This window comes from Theropithecus gelada, chromosome 19, assembly GCF_003255815.1.
Source record: "Theropithecus gelada isolate Dixy chromosome 19, Tgel_1.0, whole genome shotgun sequence".
NCBI classification, from domain to species: domain Eukaryota; kingdom Metazoa; phylum Chordata; class Mammalia; order Primates; family Cercopithecidae; genus Theropithecus; species Theropithecus gelada.
Window position 1 is genome coordinate 43,985,984 of NC_037687.1, and position 18,626 is coordinate 44,004,609.

Consider the following 18,626-nt stretch of genomic DNA (forward strand, 5'->3'; position numbering starts at 1 on the left):
CAACAAAATTTGCTGATGAAATGGATGTGGGTGTGTTTGAGAGGGATCCTAGACAGCCAAGCCTTCTGGCGTGAAAAGCTGAGAAGATGGGAGTGTCTGCTGGCAGAGATGAAAGGTGGGGAAGTGGGTTTGCGGGGAAAGTGACGAGGTTTGGGCACACGGAGTTGGAAATGCCTGATAATCTCCCTGTGGAGATGCTGAATGACCTCACTGCATTTAGGAGTTCAGGGGATAAGGCTGGTCTGGAGATGTAAATTTGGGGGTTGATGGCTTATGGATGCTACTTAAAGCCACAAGACTGGGTGAGATCACCAAGGAAGTGAGTGCAGACAGGATTCTGCCCCCATCCCAACACACACTGAATGGGAGAAGAGGAGGAACTCCGCCAGGGAAATGGAGAAAGAGGGAGTAAGGGAGGGGACACCGGAGAGCTTGGCATCTTGAAAGCAGGGGAGAGACCACCGTGGTGGCTCATGCCTGTAATCCCAGCACTTTGGCAGGCCAAGGCAGGAGGATCACCTGAGGTCAGGAGTTCAAGCCAACATGGTGAAACCCCATCTCTACAAAAATACAAAAATTACCCAGGCATGGTGTCAGGCTCCTGTAATCCCAGCTACTTGGGAGACTGAAGCAGGTGGAGGTTGCACTGAGCTGAGATCTCGCCACTTTGCCACTGCACTCCAGCCTAGGTGACAGAGTGAGGCCCTGTCTCCAAAAAAAGAAAGAAAAAGAAAAAGAATAAGAAAAGAAAAGCAAGCAAGCAAACAAGCAGGGGAGAAATAGGGCCAACGTGGTCAGTGCTGTGAAAGGTCACCAAGTGAAACTGACAGTGGCCTCCCACTGGAATGTCAGCTCCAGGGCTGGGAATTCCTGTCTACTTAGTTCACAGTACCCAGCAAAATGCCTCCTCTGCTGCAATGAATTATTTTAAATGATGCATGAGTAAATGAAACCAGACCTCTGAAAAGGGTGATGTAGGGGAGAGGAAGAAATTGAGCCACACCCTATACCCTTACCCACAGGCCCTTTCTCTGGGAGTCTAGACCCCCAGTCCTCCCCTCCCTCTGGACCCAGTAATATTCTCCCTGCCCCCACCCCTATCTCCATTCCCACTCCTACCCCTACCTCCATGGGCAGGACCCAGGAGACAAAGCCTCCAGCACCCCCTTGGACAGACTCAGAAATCCAGGCCCCAGCCAGGCACCACGGCTCAAGCCTGTAATCCCAGCACTTTGGGAGGTCAAAGCAGGTGGGTCACCTGAGGTCAGGAGTTCGAGACCAGCCTGGCCAAATGGTGAAACCCCGTCTGTCCTAAAAATACAAAAATTAGTCAGGCGTGGTGTCCGGCGCCTGTAGTGTCAGCTACTCGGGAGGCTGAGGCGAGAGAATCACTAGAAAAGAAATCCAGGCCCCCCAGTATCCCCCTCCTCTTGGAGCCCAGTACCCTAGGCTCCTTCAGACCAAAGATCTGGACCCCAGCTCCCTCCTTCCCCAGGGACCTAGTAGTCCGCCTCCCAAGTCCACCCTGCCCATTCAGGGACTGCGTTCGCCGGAGCGCGACCCGGGGACTCCCAGGCTTGTGGGCGGGCCCTGCCCAGGACTGGGCGGTGCCAGAACCCCTAGTTTAAAAACTCGCGGGTACCGGACCTAAGATCGGGGACCCGGCGGCGGCTCCGCGGGGGAAACAGCGAGGCTGGCGCAGCGCCGAGGCCGCGGCCCTGGGGGCCCGCAATCCACGCCAAGGAATCCCCGAGGTAACGGGTGCGGGTAGGGCACGCTCGGCCCGCTAAGAGAGTGAGGGACTGAGGATCGAAAGACTCCCGAGGCCCTGAGGGACGGAGCTGGAGCGTCAGTCCTGTGTCCCAAGAGTGAGGGTCCTAGGTGTTTGGAGGAGGAGGGGATCGTGGATCGTGACGGAGGGGCGGCTGGGATCTCGGACTTCTGGGTCCTGGGGGTGCAGGGGTCTGGGGATCTAGGATCGCGGTGCCCCGAGGGTGAAAGGGCTGGGAGGTTGGACCCCTGGGTCCTTGGAGGTGCTAGGGGTTGCTGGCAGCCGAGACTCCTAACCCTAGAAGGAGGGACTGGGCTGAGCGCTGGGGGGCGTGGTTGCTTAAAATCGGCGCGGGTCTCGGTGGGGAAGGGTCCGGAGCCTGGCCTCAGGGGTCTACGCTGGGGGTGACCCTGCCTCTGCCCCGCCCTGGGATTTCCGGATCGCCACCCGTGCGGGGCTGAGCAGGAATTCCCCTTGCGCGGGGATTCCACGAGCGCCACGCTCGGCCGCGCACCCCGCCTCGGAGCAGGACACCTGGGGCACAGGCCTAGGGGGAAGGGGAGGATGGAAGATTCCCTTGCGTGAGCGCCGTGGCGTCATTGCGCCGCGTCCGGGCGGTTTCCGAGCCGCCTCCTCCCGCCCCCGCCCCCAGCAATCCCCGCTTAACCCTTCCTCCGCCGGAATTCAGGCTCAAGGGTGAGGGTTGTCTTTCTGGGTGGTGATAAGGAGTTTGGCAACCGGGGCTCCCAGGTCCTCGAGAGGAACGAACTGAGGGTACAGACTCCTGGGGCCTGAAAGCGAGACTGTATGGATGGGACTTTTTTTTTTTTTTTTTAATGGAGTCTCTCTCTGTCGCCCGGGCTGGAGTGCAGTGATGTGATCTCTGCTCACTGCAACCTCAACCTCCGCCTCCTGGGTTCAAGTGATTCCCCTGCCTCAGCCTCCCAAGTAGCTGCAATTACAGGCGCCCGCCACCACGTCCGGCCAGTTTTTATATATATATATATATATATATATATATATATATATATTTTTTTTTTTTTTTTTTGAGACGGAGTCTCGCTCTGTCGCCCAGGCTGGAGTGCAGTGGCCGGATCTCAGCTCACTGCAAGCTCCGCCTCCTGGGTTTACGCCATTCTCCTGCCTTCAGCCTCCCGTGTAGCTGGGACTACAGGCGCCCGCCACCTCGCCCGGCTAGTTTTTTGTATTTTTTAGTAGAGACGGGGTTTCACCGTGTTAGCCAGGATGGTCTCGATCTCCTGACCTCGTGATCCGCCCGTCTCGGCCTCCCAAAGTGCAGGGATTACAGGCTTGAGCCACCGCGCCCGGCTAGTTTTTATATTTTTAGTAGAGACGGGGTTTCGCCATGTTGGTCAGGATGGTCTCGAACTCCTGACCTCAGGTGATCCAACCGCCTTGGCCTCCTAAAGTGTTGGGATTACAGGCGTGAGCCACCGCTCCCGGCCCAGGGCGATGCCTTTGACTTCTCGAGGAGGGGCGCTGGGGACTCCTGATTTCCGAGTCAGGTTCTAGGGCAAAAAAATGTTGGGAACCTGGATGTGCGTCTAGGGAGTGATGCCTGGGGCCCGACCCCCACCAACCCGCTGACTTCAAAACTGGGATATCTGGGGGTGGAATTTTTTTACGGAAGTTGGGTGGTTGCTGCAGAGGGGTGCCCTCCTCCCCCTTCCTCACTTTCCGCGACGCTGGTGGAAAGTTGGGTCAGAGGGAAAGTGCGGAGCAAAAGGAAGGAAACGGCGGAGGCGGATGCCCCACCCCAAATCTTCTAATGGCTTTGGAGGAGTCAGGCGGCATCTATGTGCCAGTTTTTCCGCGCGGGAGGGCGAGGAGGGTGCTCAAACCCACTCCCCCCGCGCCACCCCCGCCACATTTAGGTGACTTAAGGACCCTTGATGACTTCTCCCCCCGCCCTCTCCCGCACAGTGAGCAGGGGTGAGCGCAGTCACTGCCCAACGCAAACCGTGAAGAAGCTTCTGGAAGAGCAGAGGCGCCGCCAGCAGCAGCAGCCGGACGCTGGCGGGGTGCAGGTGAGGCCAGGGGCCACAGCTCTCAGGAGGCCCCGTGCTGTCCCGTAGGGACTCAGCGGCTTACCGGAGGCACTCGGGGCTGATGAGAGGGGTGGTCCTGACCGAAATGTCCTATAGATCCGAGACAGAACAGAGGAATCTGCCAGATAGTCACCTGGGTTCCTTTTTGCTTTTGTCTCTGCAGGGACAATTTCTCCCTCCCCCAGAGCAGCCCCTGACCCCATCTGTGAATGAGGCTGTGACTGGTAAGTTCTCTGGGCTCCCAGCCTTCCCATCCCCCTTCCCTAAGGGACTCAGACATCCCAGCTCTCAGAACTTTGGGACACCTAGGAGTCAGGCCCTCATTCTTCCCTTTTTTTTTTTTTTTTTTTTTGGAGACAGGATCTCACTCTGTTGCCCTGGCACTGGATGGAGTGCAGTGGCACTACCTGGCTCACTGCAGCCTCAACCTTCTGGGCTTGAGTGATCCTCCCGCCTCAGCCTCCCAAGTAGCTGGGACCACAGGCAATGCCACCTTGCTCGGCTAATTTTTTAAATTTTTGTAGAAACGGGGTCTGACTATGTTGCCCAGGCTGGTAGGCCCTCATTCTTGCTGGAACTCAGTAGCAGTCTGATTTCCTAGGTTCTCTGAGTCCAGTAGTCTATGCACATAGTCCTACAGAACCCCAGGGCCCAGGCTCCAGCCTTTTTAGTGCCCCAGGAGTCCAGGCCCTCAATTTCTCAGTGTCCTAGGAATCCAGATCCCAGGCACTTGGTGTCCCAGAAGTACTAATTCTCAGTACCTTGGGAGACACCAGGCCCTCTACCCCTGGATGTGAAGTCCCCAACTCTGGTAACCAGACCTGCCCCTGCCCCTCCTCTTACACGCAGGCCACCCTCCCTTCCCAGCACACTCGGAGACTGTGGGTTCTGGACTTAGCAGCCTGGGTCTCCCCATGGGCTTTCCAGACTGGGACCCCAACACGCATGCTGCCTACACAGACAGCCCCTACTCTTGCCCTGCTTCTGCTGCCGAAAGTTTCCTGCCTTCTGACTTCTACCCACCCTCGGACCCAGGGCAGCCGTGCCCATTTCCCCAGGGCATGGAGGTGAGACACAGAGTGGGTACAGGATGCTGAAGGGCCCCTAAAAATTTGCATTTGCACTCCTGCAGTATTCTGAGATGTCTGGAGCTCAGTTACGATCCACTTTTCCAGGCCAGGTGTGGTGGCTCACGCCTGTAATCCCAGCACTTTGGGAGGCTAAGGCAGGCGGATCACTTGAGGTCAGGCGTTTGAGACCAGCCTGGCCAACATGGTGAAACCAAAAATACAAAAATTAGCTGGGTGTGGTGGCGCGCGCCTGTAATCCTAGCTACTCGGGAGGCTGAGGCAGGGGAATTGCTTGAACCCAGGAGGTAGAGGTTGCAGTGAGTGGAGACTGCACCGATGCACTCCAGCCTGGGTGACAAAGCAAGACTCTGTGCCGGAAAAAAAAAAAAAAAAAATCCCCTTTTCCAGATGGGCAAAACTGAGGCCTAAAGGTCGAAAGTCACTTGGCATAGATGGGATACCCAGGGGCTCTGCAGGCAGGTGTGTGTGTGGTGGCTTGGGATGGGAAAGTTCTCAGCTGACTGGCTCTCCCCACCACCTGCACCCTTCAGGACCCCCCGGACACCCGGTTCTATGCAGAATCTTCCCTACCACAGGCAGGACCCTGGAGAGTTTCTACACTCCCTTCGGGAACCCCACAGTTCCCCGCTGTGGTCCCTGGACCATCGCTGGAGGCGGCTCGAGCTCACATACTGGCTTTGGGGCCACAGCAGCTGCTGGCCCAGGATGAGGAGGGGGACACGTGAGTATAGGGGATGGGGTTGTCTGCAGACTCTTGGCTTGGCGGGGGCTGTTCTCACGCCTGTCCCCCGTCTGTCCTCAGGCTCCTTCACCTGTTTGCGGCTCGGGGGCTGCGCTGGGCGGCGTATGCTGCGGCTGAGGTGCTCCAGGTGTACCGGCGTCTTGACATTCGTGAGCATAAGGGCAAGGTGAGGCCTGGGGCCTGAACTCTCCTGGGTTCAGGGGAGGAGGGAGCCTGGGGCCTGGACCCCTGGATCCTAGAGAAGAGGGGAATCAGGGGTTAGCTCCTGGGGCTGAGGGGAGACGGGGCTGGGAGCCTGGTTTTCCGACAGGAGGGAACCAGGAGCCCAGCCTGACCTCTCCTGTGACTTGCAGACCCCTCTCCTGGTGGCGGCTGCTGCCAACCAGCCCCTGATTGTGGAGGATCTGCTGAACCTGGGAGCAGAGCCCAACGCCACTGACCATCAGGGACGTTCGGTCTTGCACGTGGCCGCTACCTACGGGCTCCCAGGAGTTCTCTTGGTACGGCCAACTGGCAGGCAGGGGTTCGTCTGGGGGGTAGACTGGTTGCCCGGATTTTGGCTTCCAGGGTCAGGAGGCCAGGGGATAACTTTACCCAGCACTCTGTCTTCTCTTCCTCCCAGGCTGTGCTTAACTCCGGGGTCCAGGTTGACCTGGAAGCCAGAGACTTCGAGGGTAAGTTGGGTGTAGGGAGGGCTGGTGTGGTTGGTATGACTGGGCGAGGTGGGTGCAACAGATGCAAGTCCCTCACTGTCTCCATTCTGCAGGCCTCACCCCGCTCCACACGGCCATCCTGGCCCTTAACGTTGCTATGCGCCCTTCTGACCTCTGCCCCCGGGTGCTGAGCACGCAGGCCCGAGACAGACTGGATTGTGTCCACATGTTGCTGCAAATGGGTGCTAATCACACCAGCCAGGTGAGCTGGGATGTGGGCGGTCGGTCCCTGGGAGACTGTGTGGAGTGGGGCCACTTTGATGTCCGGGAGCTCCAGACAAATGCTGACTTTGCCTCTTCTTTGCTGCATGCCCTTGAACATGTTACTTCACTTCTCTGTGCCTTGGGGCTTTTTGGTTGTTTGTTTGTTTTGAGAGGGAGTTTTGCTGTTGTTGCCCTGGCTGGAGTGCAATGATGTGATCTCGGCTCACTGCAACCTCCGTTTCCCGGGTTCAAGTGATTCTCCTGCCTCAGCCTCCCGAGTAGCTGGGATTACAGGCATGAGCCACCATGTCTGGCTAAGTTTTTGTGTTTTTAGTAGAGACGGGGTTTCTCCATGTTGGTCCTGCTGGTCTTGAACTCCTGACCTCAGGTGATCCACCTGCCTTGGCCTCCCAAAGTGCTGGGATTACAGGCGGGAGCCACCACGCCCTGCAGGGTTTTGTCATTGTTGTTGTTATTGTTATTTGTTTGTTTTGTTTGTTTGTTGAGACAGGGTCTCACTCTGTCGTCCAGGCTAGAGTGCAGTGGTGCAATCTCGTCTCACAGCCACCTCTATCTCCCAGGTTCAAGCGATTCTCCTGCCTTAGCCTCCTGAGTAGCTGGGACTGTAGGCGCATGCCACCATGCCCGGCAATTTTTTTTTTTTTTTGTATTTTAGTAGAGGTGGGCTTTCATCGTGTTGGCCAGGCTGGTCTCAAACTCCTGACCTCAAATGATTCCCCCACCTTGGCCTCCCAAAGTGCTGGGATTACAGGCATGAGCCACCATACCCGGCCCCTAGTTGTTAACTGGGAATAATATTACTGACCTTAGGGTATGTTATCAAGCACTTAGTTTTCATTCATCAAGCACTGAGTTTCAGATTAGCTTATTGAAACCTCACAAACACCCTTTGACATGTGTACTCTTTCTATTTTCTCTATTTTACTGATAAGGAAACTGAGGCACGGGAAATCAAAAATCTTTTTTTTTTTCTTTTTGAGACAGAGTTTTGCTCTTGTCGCCCAGGCTGGAGTGCAATGGTGCAATCTCGGCTCACTGCAACCTCCGCCTCCTGGGTTCAAGCGATTCTCCTGTGTCAGCCTCCCGAGTAGCTGGGATTACAGGTTCCCACCACCACGCCCAGCTAATTTTATATTTTTAGTAGAGACAGGGTTTCTCCATGTTGGCCAGGCTGGTCTTGAACTCCTGACCTCAGGTGATCGTCCTGCCTTGGCCTCCCAAAGTGCTGGGATTACAAGCGTGAGCCACTGCACCTGGCCTCAAAAATCTTTTTGAGACAGGGTCTCACTCTGTCACTCAGGCTGGAGTGCAGTGGCATGATCACAGCTTATTGCAGCCTTGACCTTGTGCACTTAAGTGATCCTCCCACCTCAGCCTCCCAAGTAACTGTGATCACAAGCATGCACCACCACCCCTGGCTACTTTTTTGTAGAGGTAAGGTCTAACTATGTTGGCCAGGCAGGTCTCAAACTCCTGAGCTCAAGCAATCCTTCCACCTCTGCCTCTGAAAGTGCTGGGATTACAGTTGTGAGCCACTGCACCCAGCCTAAAAAATCTTACAGCTTGTGAATGTCAGAGATGGAATTAGAACCCAGGTAGTCTGACTTTAGGACCTAGCTTTTAATTATGTTCTATTCCTTTCTTGTGACAGTAGCTCCTTCATAGGCTGGCTGAGATAATTAAACATCCACAAAAAATGTTTATTTATTTATTGAGATGGAATCTCACTCTGTCACCCAAGCTGGAGTGCAGTGGTGTGATCTCAGCTCACTGCAACCTCTGTCTCCCGGGTTCAAGCGATGCTTCTGCCTCAGCCTCCTGAGTAGCTGGGACTACAGTCATGCACCACCACGCCCGGCGATTTTTTTGTATTTTTAGTGGAGACAGGGTTTCTTTTTTTTTTTTTTTTTTTTTTTTTTTTTGAGACGGAGTCTCGCTCTGTCACCCAGGCTGGAGTGCAGTGGCCGGATCTCAGCTCACTGCAAGCTCCGCCTCCCGGGTTCACGCCATTCTCCTGCCTCAGCCTCCCGAGTAGCTGGGACTACAGGCGCCGCCACCTCGCCCGGCTAGTTTTTTGTATTTTTTAGTAGAGACGGGGTTTCACCGTGTTAGCCAGGATGGTCTCGATCTCCTGACCTCGTGATCCGCCCGTCTCGGCCTCCCAAAGTGCTGGGATTACAGGCTTGAGCCACCGCGCCCGGCCGACAGGGTTTCACTATGTTGGCCAGGCTGGTCTCAAACTCCTGACCTCAGGTGATCCGCCCACCTTGGCCTCCCAAAGTGCTAGGATTACAGGCATGAGCCACCACGCCCAGCCAAAACATATTTTTTTAGTTAAAGAATATTGAACACCAATAAAATATAGAAAATTGTAGAATGAACTCCTTGTGTCCAACATCAGTAACCAGCGACTCATGGCCAGCCTTGCCCCCATCCACTCTCTCACTGTCATGTGATTTTTTTTTTTTTTTTTTGACGGATCTCGCTCTGTCACCCAGGCTGGAGTGCAGTGGCATGATCTCAGCTCACTGCAAGCTCCACCTCCAGGGTTCACACCATTCTCCTGCCTCAGCCCCCCGAGTAGCTGGGACTACAGGCACCCGCCACCATGCCCAGCTAATTTTTTGCATTTTTAGTAGAGATGGGGTTTCACCGTGTTAGCCAGGATGGTCTCGATCTCCTGACCTCGTGATCTGCCCGACTTGGCTTCCCAAAGTGCTGGGATTACAGGCATGAGCCACCACGCCCGGCCTCTCACTTTCGTGTGATTTTTAAGCAAATTCAAACACATTTTTTTTTCAATAAATATTTGTATATCTTTAAAGAATAGCGGTGTTTAGCAGAGTTAGCTAGATGGTGGGGATGGACTGTAGGAAGGACAGGCATGGCTGAGTAGAGACAAGATAAGGCATTATTAGCGGGGTCTGGAAATGAATGATGGCAATCTAGGCTCTTAATGGTTGCAAAGTAGAGCTAAGTGATCATTTGGGCAATACAGAGAAGGTGGAATTGATACTTTGGTAATTCATTCCTTTCTTCACTCAGAATTTTGGACACGTATGATGTGGCTACCAGTGTGCTGTGATGGGGCATAAAGTTGCTTTTTGTTTGTTTGTTTTTTAGAGACAGGGTCTGGCTTTGTCACCCAGGCTAGAGTGCCATGGTGCTATCACGAATCACTGAAGCCTCGACCTCCCGGCCTCAAGCATTCCTCCCACCTCAGCCTCCCAAGTAGCTGGGACTACAGGCATGAGCCACCTCACCTGGCTAATTGTTTTCTATTTTTTGTAGAGATGGGGTCTTGCTATGTTGCCCAGGCTGGTCTCGAACTCTTGGGCCCAAGTGACCCCCCAGCCTTGGCCTCCCAAGTGCTGGGATTACAGGTGTGAGCTGCTGTGCCCAGCTACCTATCATGTTTTAATACGAAAAGACCACTCTCTTGTACTTTTAGACATTACAATTTAATCGAAAAGAGAGGAGATGATAAGTAAACAAAGAACTGAACATAATTACACATCGGGATGAGAGCTGCCTCGGAAATATAGGAGCTCCTAGACAATGAAAAGACTGGCTTTATGTTGGATGCGGGGCTCACGATGAAGGTCGTTCTGAGGAAATTACATTTAAGTTGAGTGAGAGATGATGAAGAGGAAGAATTAACTGTGTAGTAGGGTTCTGGGAGAACTCAGAAATCAGGGAGTATTTCTCTGAAAACAGGACAAATAAATTTTTCTTTCTTTTTTTTTTTTTTTTTTTTTGAGATGGAGTCTCGCTGTCACCCAGGCTGGAGTGCAGTGGTGCAGTCTCGGCTCACTGCAACCTTCCGGGTTCAGGTGATTCTCCTGCCTCAGCCTCCCGAGTAGCTGGGACTACAGGCATGTGCTATCACACCCCTCTAAGTTTTGTATTTTTAGTAATAATAACAAATAAATTAAAAAAAAAATAAAGATGGCTGGGTGCGGTGGCTCATGCCTGTAATCCAAGCACTTTGGGAGGCCCAGGTGAGTGGATTGCTTGAGCTCAGGAGTTCGAGACCAGCCTCGGCAACATAGGGAGACCGCATCTCTACAAAAAAATACAAAAATTAGCTGGGCTTGATGGCGCGTGGCTGTGGTCCCAGGTACTCAGGAGGCTGAGGTGGGAGGATCACCTGAACCTGGGGAGGTCAAGGCTGCAGTGAGCCATGGTGTTGCCACTGCACTCCAGCCTGGGCAACAGAGCAAGACCCTGTCTCTCAACAACAACAACAATAGTAATAATAATAATAAAAGATAAGAACTCTTTCCCTGTAATCCCAGTGCTTGGGGAGCCTAAGGTGGGAGGATCACTCGAGCCCAGTAAGTTGAGGCTGCAGTGAGTCATGGTCACACCACTGCACTCCAGCCTGGGCAACAGAGCGAGACCCCGTCTCAAAAAACAAACAAAAAAAATAACTTTTGTATTTTGAGACGGAGTCTCGCTCTGTTGCCCAGACTGCAGTGCAATGGTGTGATATTGGCTCACTGCAACCTCTGCCTCCCACGTTCAAGCTATTCCTGTGCCTCAGCCTCCCAAGTAGGTGGGATTATAGGCACGTGCCACCACGCCTGGCTAATTTTTGTATTTTTAGTAGAGACGGTTTCACCATGTTGGCCAGGCTGGTCTCAAACTCTTGACCTCAAGTGATCCGCCTGCCTCGGCCTCCCAAAGTGCTGGGATTACAGGCACGAGCCCCTGTGCCCTTCAAAAAAAAAAAAAGAACTTTTTAAACCTCAGTATCATTACTCTGTCTTTAAAAAATTAAAGATTTTCTTGCAATACCAAATACCCTGGCTGTAGTCAAATTTGCTTTTGGCTATAAAATGATAATTTTTTTCATTAAAAAATAAATCAAGATCCAAGTAAGCACACATATTATGATGTCACATCTTTTCAAATCACTCTTAATCTAGAGCTTTGGTTTTGTCTTCATTTTTTGGATGAGCAAACTAGGTGGTTTTGCCCTGTTATCAGCACATAAAATGTTTAACATTCATTATCATTTGCAAACTCCTTAAAGACACATAAAAAGGTTTCATTTTAGAAAAGGTCTTTTATTTTCCCCCAAATATGACGGGAACAGTTCAATATTGTGGTGCAGTATTGCAATATTAGCTAGTCCACTGATGAATGCTGCCAACTCCTGTGCTTGTAGATAAAGTACAGTCTGTGTGGGTCGGGATGCAGTTTAATGTGTTGAATGGAGGGCAGGTAGCCAAGGCAGTTGCTTTGAAGAACTGGAAAAAGAATCTCTTTCCCAGACACTGGTGTGAAAATTGTCATAAGAAATGTACAGTTCTGGGAGGTGTATGGTGTGAATGGTACACCCTGAGATGGGTGTTGTGCAGTGCACAAGACATACAACTGAATAAGGCACTCTTGGTGGGGCTTGCAGAGGAGGGCCAGCATCCTATTTACTTATTTATTTATTTATTTATTTATTTTGAGATAGAGTGTCACTCTGTCACCCATGCTGGAGTGTAGTGGCATGGTCATGGCCCACTGCAGCCTTGAACTCCTAGGCTCGAATGATCCTCCTGCCTCAGCCTCCCAAGCAGCTGGGGCTACAGGTGCGCACCAGCACACCTGGCTAATTTTTCTATTTTTTGTAGAGATGAGGTCTTGCTGTGTTGTCCAGGCTGGTCTCCAGTTCCTGGCCTCAAGTGGTCCTCCTTCTTCAGCCTCTCAAAGTGCTAGGATTACAGGTGTGAACCACTGCACTCCGCCAAGGATCAGGGTGTCTAAAGGCTCCTGGATTCAGTGGGAAGGTGCGTGGGTGTGAGGCTGGCCCTGACCTCTGCCATTCCCCTCCCCCTAGGAGATCAAGAGCAACAAGACCGTTCTGCACTTGGCCGTGCAGGCTGCCAACCCCACTCTGGTTCAGCTGCTGCTGGAGCTGCCCCGGGGAGACCTGCGGACCTTTGTCAACATGAAGGTGGGAGCTGGGGCTGGGAAGTGCAGTTTGTGTGGGTTACAGTAGAGGGGCAATGGGATGTTAGGGGTCCTGGGGGCTGTGGACATGGAGGGGACGATGTGTGGGATTTGCAGGGGAATGTGTAGGAAGCAGACATAGATTGCCCCGGAATGTGTAGGCCATGGACACAGGGATGCGTGCAGCGTGGCTGTGGCTGGGGGAGGTCTGGGATGTGAAAGCACAAGTACAGGACGTGGACAAGGCAGAAATTGAAGTGCAGTTTAGAGGTCTGGGCCAGCCGAGCCCAGATCCCCATCAGCCCTCCCCTTACTTTTCCAGGCCCACGGGAACACAGCCCTCCACATGGCGGCTGCCCTGCCCCCTGGGCCGGCCCAGGAGGCCATCGTGCGGCACCTGTTGGCAGCTGGGGCTGACCCCACACTGCGCAACCTGGAGAATGAGCAGCCTGTTCACCTGCTGCGGCCCGGGCCAGGCCCTGAGGGGGTGAGTAAGCACTGAGCCTGCCTGTAGAGTGGTCTCTGAGCTCTCGGGCGCGGGATGACCTCCCTGCCCCACCCAGTGCTCACTTTCAGAGAATGACTTCTAATCTCGGAAGGTGACTTCAGCCCTCAGGCAACTCTGACTCTATAATGTGCCTCTGACCTCAATGTTTCATCCCTTACCCAAGAATGGCGACTTCTCTGATCTCTACCCCAACCCTGACCTCACAGTGTGACCTGTACTCCCAATCCTGAATCTTGCTTGACCTCAAGGTGTGACCTTTGATCCCCAAGTGTGACCTCCTGTCCCCTTCCCCTTAACCTTGGCTCCTGACCTCAGATGTGACTTTTGACCTCTTACCTGTTCCCTTCAATTCCCTCTCATTGCTCACCCCCAGGTGGGAACCCCCAGCCAGTAGCCCCTTTCCCTTCACTGAAGTTCTGCTTCCTGACCCTTTCTCAGTGTATGAACCCAGGTCTTGACCTTCTTCCCACATCTTTATTTTTATTTTTATTTATTTATTTATTTTGAGGCAGTGTCTTGCTCTGTTGCCTAGGCTGGAGTGCAGTGGCATGATCATAGCTCACTGCAGCCTCGAGTTCCTGGGCTCAGGGATCCTCCCACCTCAGCCTCTCTAGTTGCTGGAACTACAGGCAGGCAACACCACACCCAGCTAATTTTGTTTTTTTTTTTTTTGAGATGGGATCTCACATGTTGTCCAGGCTGGTCTCAAACTCCTGGCCTCAATTGATCCTCCCACCTTGGCCTCCCAAAGTGTTGGGATCACAGGCATGAACTATCACTCTCCCAGCCTCCTTCCCTAATCTTTTTTTTTTTTTTTTTTTGGCGACAGAGTCTTGCTTTGTCACCCAGGCTGGAGTGCAGTGGTGCAATTTTAGCTCACTGCAAGCTCTGCCTCCCAGGTTCATGTGATTCTCCTGCCTCAGCCTCCCAAGTTGGGACTAAAGGCACACGCGCCACCATGCCCGGCTAATTTTTGTGTCTTTGGTAGAGGCGGGGTTTCGCCATGGTGGCTGGGCTGGTCTTGAACTCCTGACCTCAGGTGATTTGCCCACCTTAGCCCCACAAAGTGCTGGGATTACAGACGTGAGCCACTGCACCTGGCTCTTCCAAAGTCTTGACTCTGGACCTCTGACCTGCAAATCCAACGGGCCCCGCTCAACCTCTCTTCTCTAACCCCTCCCTCTGCATGGCGTGCCTTCCCCACCTCTGCTTCCAACCTGACAGACTTCTCTCCCTCTTTTGCCTTGTCTACAGCTCCGGCAGCTGTTGAAGAGGAGCCGTGTGGCGCCGCCAGGCCTGTCCTCTTAGGACTCAAACCCAGACCCTGGACTGATTTTCCAGTCCCCACCGTCCTGCGGGACAGCCAGCGTATGCTAATGTTGCAAAACCATGATAATGTATGTGGAATATCCTGCCATTGGGGTCTTACATTAAAACCCCAGAATGGCTGCAGAGGGGTGAACAGGCCCCAATATTTGGGGTGCTGTGATACCCCTCTTCTACCCACAAGGAGCCCTCTTGATGATTTCTGTGAAATCGAGGCCCCTTGTTTGTTTCTGTGAAACACCCTGCACCCTTAGTCCTTTCCCCACTGAGATCCTTCGGGTTCTCTCCCGTAACTCAGCTCTTCGTTCCCAGAAACCCAAATGTAATCCCCCTACACGGTGCTTGGGGCATCAATACCATCTCAGTAAAGCTCCTACGATGGCCTCCTCGCCCTCCCCAGGACCCACACCCTTTGGGTCCTCACCCTGAGACAGGAGGGACCCTCTGAGATCAGGGACCCTTAGGTCCCAGTGCTCTCTGATTCAGAACTAGCTGGGCCCCGTTCCAGACCCCAGCATTCCTGGTCCTCCCTAATCTGAGCATCTCTCAAACTCTTTATTAAACTCAATTTGGGTCAGGTGTGGTGGTTCATGCCTATAATCCTAACACTCTGGGAGGCCGAGGCGGGTGGATCAGTTGAGGTCAGAAGTTTGAGACCAGCCTGGCCAATATGGTGAAACCCTGTCTCCACTAAAAATACAAAAAAAATTAGCTGGACATGGTGGTGTGCACCTGTAGTCCCAGCTACTTGGGAGGCTGAGGCAGGAGAATTGCTTGAACCCAGGAGGTGGAGGTTGCAGTGAGCCAAGATTGTACCACTGCACTCCAGCCTGGGTGACAAAGCAAAATTCTGTCTCAAAAAAAAATTAAAATGAAATAAAAATAAACTCAATTTGGACTAGAACCATTGTTGTCTGATCTCTGGGGGCACTGGCACAGGAGAGTGGCTGTGATGCCCGCTGAGGGGTCATATTGGGATGAATGTGCCTGAGGAGGGAGGACGTAGCAGCCACCATGGGTGCCAAGTCCATATCCCATCACCCTCACCCTGGTGACACAAGTAGGACTGGCCTTTGGGAGGCCAAGGTATGAGGATCACTTGAGGCCAGGAGTTTGAGACCAGCCTAGGTGTCAGCCCCAAAATATTTGCCTTTGGGCAGTTTCAGACCACTGGTGTGGCTCTGCCCTGGTATGGGCATGGCAAGTGTTGGAAGCCAGGGGGTTCGTGCCCACTTCCCACTCCAGCAGCCCTCGGCCAGTTACCGATAGGAGATGGTCCCCCACCTGTCTGTTGGGCTAACTTGGAAATGCATGGCCTCTGCGGGCTCCAGAGTTCCCCAGTGGATGAATCCCCAGTTCCCCACAGTGGTTTGGGCTTGATAAAATACCCTTTATCGTCTGCTCTCTCTTCTCTGTGTCTCTTCCTGCCTCCCCTACCAATGTTCTCCATCCCTTCCAACTTTCCCTCCAATCCTTCCCTCCACAGCTGCTTTTGGAGAAACCCAAATTAAGACCTCTACAAAACCCCATTCTTAGCCAGGTGCAGTGGCTCACACTTAAAATCACAGCACTTTGGGAGGCCAAGGTGGGCAGATCACCTGAGGTCAGGAGTTTGAGACCATCCTGGCCAACATGGCAAAAACCCATCTCTACTAAAAATACAAAAATTAGCCAGGCGTGTTGGCATGTGCCTGTAATCCCAGCTACTCGGGAGACTGAGGCATGAGAATCGCTTGAACCTGGCAGGCAGAGGTTGCAGTGAGCTGAGATTACGCCACTGCACTCCAATCTGGGCAACGGAGCAAGACTCTGTCTCAAAAAAAGGAACAAACAAAAAAACCCAAGACTGGGCGCGGTGGCTCACGCCTGTAATCCCTGCACTTTGGGAGGCCAACGTAGGTGGACCACCTGAGGTCAGGAGTTTGAGACCAGCCTGGCCAACATCATGAAACCCTGTCTCTACTAAAAGTACAAAAGATTAGCCAGGTGTGGTGGTGGGCGCCTGTAACCCCAACTACTCAGGAGGCTGAGGCAGGAGAATCTCTTGAACCCAGGAAGCAGAGGTTTCAGTGAGCCAAGATCGTGCCACTGCACTCCAACCTGGGCAACAAGAGCAAAACTCCGTCTCAAAAACAAAACAAAACAAAACAAACAAAAAAACCCCAAAGCCCCAAACCCCATTCTCATACCCGCTCCACAGCCTCTGCTCTGGCCTCTGCAATATAATCGCCCAAAGAGTCCCCATCCCAGAAAGCCCTCGAACCCATCATAGTCCCCGCAGCTAGGAACCTTTCATGAACCACAAACCGAATGTACATATTAGCACACTCCAGAGCTCTGGCCAGTGTCTCCACCCTAAAACTTAAGGCTTAAACCAACACCCTTTTAATTGTTTCTTTTCTTTTTTCTTCTTTTTTGAGATCGGAGACAGAGCCTCTCTCTTGCCAGGCTGGAATGCAGTGGCGTGATCTCCTCTCGCTGCAACCTCCGCCTCCTGGGTTCAAGTGATTCTCCTGCCTCTGCCTGCCGAGTAGCTGGGATTACAGGCACCCGCCACCACGTCTGGCTAATTTTTGAATTTGTTTAGTAGAGATGGGGTTCCAGCATGTTGGCCAGGCTGGTCTCTAACTCCTGACCTCAAGTGATCCGCCCACCTCGGCCTCCCGAAGTGCTGGGATTACAGGTGTGAACCATCGCACCCAGCCCCTCTTAATTGTTTCTGACTGAAATCTAGGCCGGGTTCAGCTGGCTGTTTTGCTGTCTCCCTTTTGTTCCTTATGTGGATGCAGTCAACCTGAGGCCCAACTGGCCTGGAAATCCACGACGCCTTCACTCACATGCCTGATAGCTCAGCGGAGATACTGGAGCTTCCAGGAGTGGCCAAGAGTTTCTCCATGCAGTCCGGGAGGGCAGGTAGATCTCTTCACTTCAGATAGTGGCTCAGTTCTCCAAGAGGGAGAGGTTCAAGGAGACAAGCTCCTGCTTGTATCATGCTCGTTGACATGTCATTGATCCCAGATCAGTGTGGGAGGCATTACACAAGGGTCTGAATATTGGGAGACAGAGTTATCTGGGGGCTGGGCAAGGTGCCTCACTCCTGTAATCCCAGCACTCTGGGAGGCCGAGGTGGGGGGGATCACCTGAGGTCAGGGGTTGGAGACCAGCCTGGTCAACATGGTGAAACCCTGTCTCTACTAAAAATACAAATTAGCTGGGCATGGTGGCCGGTGCCTGTAGTCCCAGCGACTTGGGAGGCTGAGGCAGGAGGTTTGCTTGAGCTTGGAGATGGTTGTTGCAGTAAGGTGAGATCACACCACTGAACTCCAGCCTGGGCAACAGAGCAAGACTCCGTCTGAAAGAAAGAAACAAGGAAGGGAGGAAGCGAGGAAAGGAGGGAGGGAGGGAGGGAGAGAAGGAGTCATCAGGAGCTCCTGATGTTAGGTTTCCCATATCAGCTGTCTTATACCAGCAGGTATGTGCCCTCATATGTATTCACACATTGGCAGCGGGTCTAGGAAAATTTCCTACAAATATGCAGTATTTCATTGATTCTAAGAAGAACTTGATTGAGATGGATGTGGTGGCTCATGCCTGTAATTCCAGCACTTTTGGAGGCAGAGGTGGGAGGATCACTTGAGCCTAGGAATTTGAGACCAGCAACCTAGGAGACACACTCTACCAAAATAAACAAACAAAAACAAATCAGCTGTGTGTGGTGGTGCACACCTGTAGTCCCAGCTACTTTGGAGGCTGAGGCAGGAGGCTCACTTGAGCCCAGGAGTTTTATGCTGCAGTGAACCATGATTGCAGCACTGCACTCCAGCGTGGGAGACAGCACGACACTGTCTCTAAAGTAAGTAAATAAATAATAATAATAAAATAAAAAATTCAGAAGGACTTAATTGGGATAATCTTATAGTCAATTGTGTGACATAGTTTATACTTTGCCTTTTTTTCCCTTTTGTGGTACCTAAAATAATGCTATTTTTTATCACTGATGGCATCTGAGGTTTTGTTGACATATAAGATGTATATCTCAATTTGTATTGTTATGGAGTGTATGGTTGTGTCCCTCTAAAATTCATTTGTTGAAACCATAAGCCCCAATGGGGTAGTATTTGGAGATGGGCCTTTGGGAGGTAGTTAGGTGAGGGTGGAACCCTCATGAATGGAACTAATGCCTTGTTAGAAGAGACGGGAGAGTCCGGGCGTGATGGCTCATGCCTGTAATC

At 52.6% G+C, this 18,626-nt stretch overlaps 1 protein-coding gene across 3 annotated transcripts; it reads left to right on the top strand.

The window, feature by feature from the left end:
- Positions 1-10: 10 nt before the first annotated feature.
- On the top strand, positions 11-15,260 carry NFKBID (NFKB inhibitor delta). Of its 3 annotated transcripts, none has more exons than XM_025366380.1 (12): positions 11-115; positions 3,716-3,819; positions 4,004-4,064; positions 4,690-4,907; positions 5,507-5,652; positions 5,734-5,839; positions 6,027-6,173; positions 6,296-6,347; positions 6,440-6,588; positions 12,448-12,564; positions 12,883-13,047; positions 14,323-15,260. In XM_025366380.1, exons 1-12 carry the CDS (start codon positions 16-18, stop codon positions 14,374-14,376), a joined length of 1,419 nt encoding a protein of 472 aa, XP_025222165.1. In that variant the 5' UTR covers positions 11-15; the 3' UTR covers positions 14,377-15,260. The 3 variants fall into 3 exon arrangements, with proteins under 3 accessions (XP_025222165.1, XP_025222167.1, XP_025222166.1); XM_025366382.1 differs by lacking the exon at positions 11-115 and adding an exon at positions 1,534-1,754; XM_025366381.1 differs by lacking the exon at positions 11-115 and adding an exon at positions 2,445-2,467 and having other exon boundaries at positions 4,708-4,907; positions 5,462-5,652.
- Positions 15,261-18,626: the final 3,366 nt, after the last annotated feature.